Source organism: Pseudoliparis swirei, chromosome 11 (assembly GCF_029220125.1).
Source record: "Pseudoliparis swirei isolate HS2019 ecotype Mariana Trench chromosome 11, NWPU_hadal_v1, whole genome shotgun sequence".
NCBI classification, from domain to species: Eukaryota; Metazoa; Chordata; class Actinopteri; order Perciformes; family Liparidae; genus Pseudoliparis; species Pseudoliparis swirei.
The window spans coordinates 22,914,430-22,917,280 of record NC_079398.1 but is presented as its reverse complement, the minus strand read 5'-3'; the positions used below and the strand labels follow the sequence as shown (position 1 = coordinate 22,917,280).

At 47.9% G+C, this 2,851-nt stretch overlaps 1 protein-coding gene across 1 annotated transcript; it reads left to right on the top strand.

The window, feature by feature from the left end:
* Positions 1-277: 277 nt before the first annotated feature.
* Positions 278-2,306, top strand: foxi2 (forkhead box I2). The gene is made up of 2 exons (XM_056425998.1): positions 278-887; positions 1,726-2,306. Exons 1-2 carry the CDS (start codon positions 278-280, stop codon positions 2,304-2,306), a joined length of 1,191 nt encoding a protein of 396 aa, XP_056281973.1.
* Positions 2,307-2,851: the final 545 nt, after the last annotated feature.

Genomic DNA, 2,851 nt, shown 5'->3' with positions numbered 1-2,851 from the left:
TTGTGTCTCTCCAGGAGGTGTTTGACCCCACTGGCTGCTGAAAGAGGCAGAACATGACCACGCCCCCTGTTGATCAGCCCGTGTGTCTATTGGCTGCTGGGACTCATTTGGCGCCTGGATGTGGCCGCTGTCAAAGGGTTTATACTATTAAAACTCCCCCGAACTCCTCCATCCTCCCTGACACTTGTTGCTGCTGCCCCGCGCAGCACCGGGAGAGGCCACCTGAACCGCTCCGGCATTTCCTTTCCGGATTCTTTTTTCGTTCCCGCGGGGAGTGATGAACTCCATCGACCCTCAGTCCCATCACCAGCAGCAGCACCACACCTCCCCGACCGTCGGCTCTCTCCCACCCAAGGGCGCCCAGGAGGCCCCTGCCGACATGGCCGCCGTCTACTGCGACAACTTCAGCAGCATGTACCACCAGCAGAGCCTCCAGGGCGCACAGAGACCCGCCGGCTACGGCCTCGGAGATTACGCATCGTCTCCAAACCCGTACCTGTGGATCAACGGGCCGGGCGTCAACTCCTCCGCGTCCTACCTGCACGGGAACAACCCGGCGTCGTTCATCCCGCCGTCCTACGGCTCGCAGCGGCAGTTCCTGACGAACTCACCTGGCTTCGGCGGGCCCGACCTCGGCTGGCTGTCCATCGCCAGCCAGGAGGAGCTGCTGAAGCTGGTGCGGCCGCCGTACTCGTACTCTGCGCTCATCGCCATGGCCATCCAGAACGCGCACGAGAAGAAGCTGACCCTGAGTCAGATCTACCAGTACGTCGCCGAGAACTTCCCGTTTTATAAGAAGAGCAAAGCCGGCTGGCAGAACTCGATCCGGCACAACCTGTCTCTGAACGACTGCTTCAAGAAAGTGCCGAGGGACGAGGACGATCCAGGTACCGTGAACGCACCAGAGACGATGTTATTCTGAACAACATGTTGTGTTTGAGGACAGTTGGGAATTATATATACGAATACAACTCCTCGCGTAATTAACATTTAGTTTATTCCTTAAATCGCAAAATGTTAAAATGACAAAATAATAACAATAATAATATATATGTATATATGTCTATTAAATATATATGTATTCATCATAGTTTACTTGGAGTTTAATGAGTTGTATGTGTGGTCCAAGAAGGCTTGGCAATACTCAAAACTAACTGATGCTGTGTTGGAATCTTCTAATTTATTTTAAAGGCAACAAGTTATTTAAAATATGTCAAATATTGCAGCCGCTATAATAAATATAGTAATGCAAATTTCAAAGATAAATTCTTTTAGATTCATAGAAATGTATTACCAAGTCATTTTAAACAGCACAATATAATAACAGTAATTAAAGGCAGCCTTTAATTAAATCGGATCGGATATTTAAAAAAGTCCTATAAATATGACTTGACTCCTAAATACAGGTGCATGTATTGTACTCGAACATGACAGCAATGTTGCTTTTAATCCTAAATTGTTCTAGAATAACAGACAGCCCAAAATGTGTTATTTAATATTGTTCCCTTAAATACTCAACACAGGCCTCCAGACATATGAGGAGATAAATAATAAGACTTTTTCTTAATGATATTGGTTATGATACAATTTGAAATTGTCTTCCCATTGTGTTGAGACATAACTTTATGGGAAAGTTAAGACATAATAAGTTTGACATATTTGGCCCCACAACTTCCATAAAAAACCCAGATATAAGTTCTAATATGTCATTTTTCTCAATTACAGGAAAAGGAAATTACTGGACGTTGGACCCGAATTGTGAAAAGATGTTTGACAACGGAAATTTCCGCAGAAAACGGAAAAGGCGTTCGGATCCGAGCGGCGCAGGGGGAGCGGAGGCGGGGGCCACAAAGGTCGAGGACGGCCGGCCGCCTGCGGCGTCCTCATTGAAGCCCTCAGACAGTCCTCAGCTCCTGGGGCCGCCCTCGCCGGAGACGGAGGCGATGAACGAGAGCCACAAGAGCTCGTCGTCGTCTTCGCCGCCCGGACCGGCGTCGGCCGCTCCTTGCTTTAACAACTTTTACAGCAGCATGTCGACGCTCAGCTCGGGGGCCCCCGGCCGGCAGGGGTCCCTGGGTCTGGTGAACGAGCTGTCGAACAGGAACATTACGGCCCTGAGCCCGTACCACCTCAACCACGGCGGGCAGGACACGGGGGCGCCGGAGCACGGCGAGGGCTTGCATTTCAACCGCGGAGTGTACTACAACGCGTTCGGCGGCGGGCAGAGCGGACAGTTCAACGGCCACTTCTACAACAGCTTCAGCGTCAACAGCCTGATCTACCCCCGAGAGGGGACCGAGCTGTAGGAGCCGACTGAGCGCTCCACTGGCACGTTGTCGAGCGCTTGAGCTGAACTTGATCCGACGAGCACTCGAGGAAAACAACCGGCCGGAAAGACCAATGGAAAAATTAGCACTTATCTTTTTACTCTTTTTTTTTTTCTTTTTCTTTTTTTATATCTATATCAAAGTTTCTGAATGCTGAACTATACGCAAAGTAACCACCACTGAACACTGATGTCTTTTGTAATATTTAAAGTACAGAGCGCTTCTTCTCTCCTCTTGTCTTTCGTGTTTAACCCTCCTGTTACCTTTAGGGTCAATTTGACCCCATTCAATGTTTAACGTCGGTGTTCTTTGGGGTCAATTTGACCCCAGGCTGTTTTTCACTGTGTCAAACATATAAGACGTATCAACTTTTTAATATATTTAAAGCGCTATTTAGGTAGTCAACAAACAAACATAAAGTACCTCACACTTAAACTTGGGAAACAATATTAATTCTAATAATTTTCTGGAGGTTTTAATTGCTGGGGTCAAATTGACCCCGAGGGTAAAATATGTTAGTAAAT

Excerpts from the sequence above, each read along its gene's own strand:
- foxi2 (XM_056425998.1), top strand. The coding sequence starts at position 278 with ATGAACTCCATCGACCCTCAGTCCCATCACCAGCAGCAGCACCACACC. Across the intron at positions 888-1,725 it reads GAGGGACGAGGACGATCCAG|GAAAAGGAAATTACTGGACG; the intron begins GTACCGTGAACG and ends TCTCAATTACAG.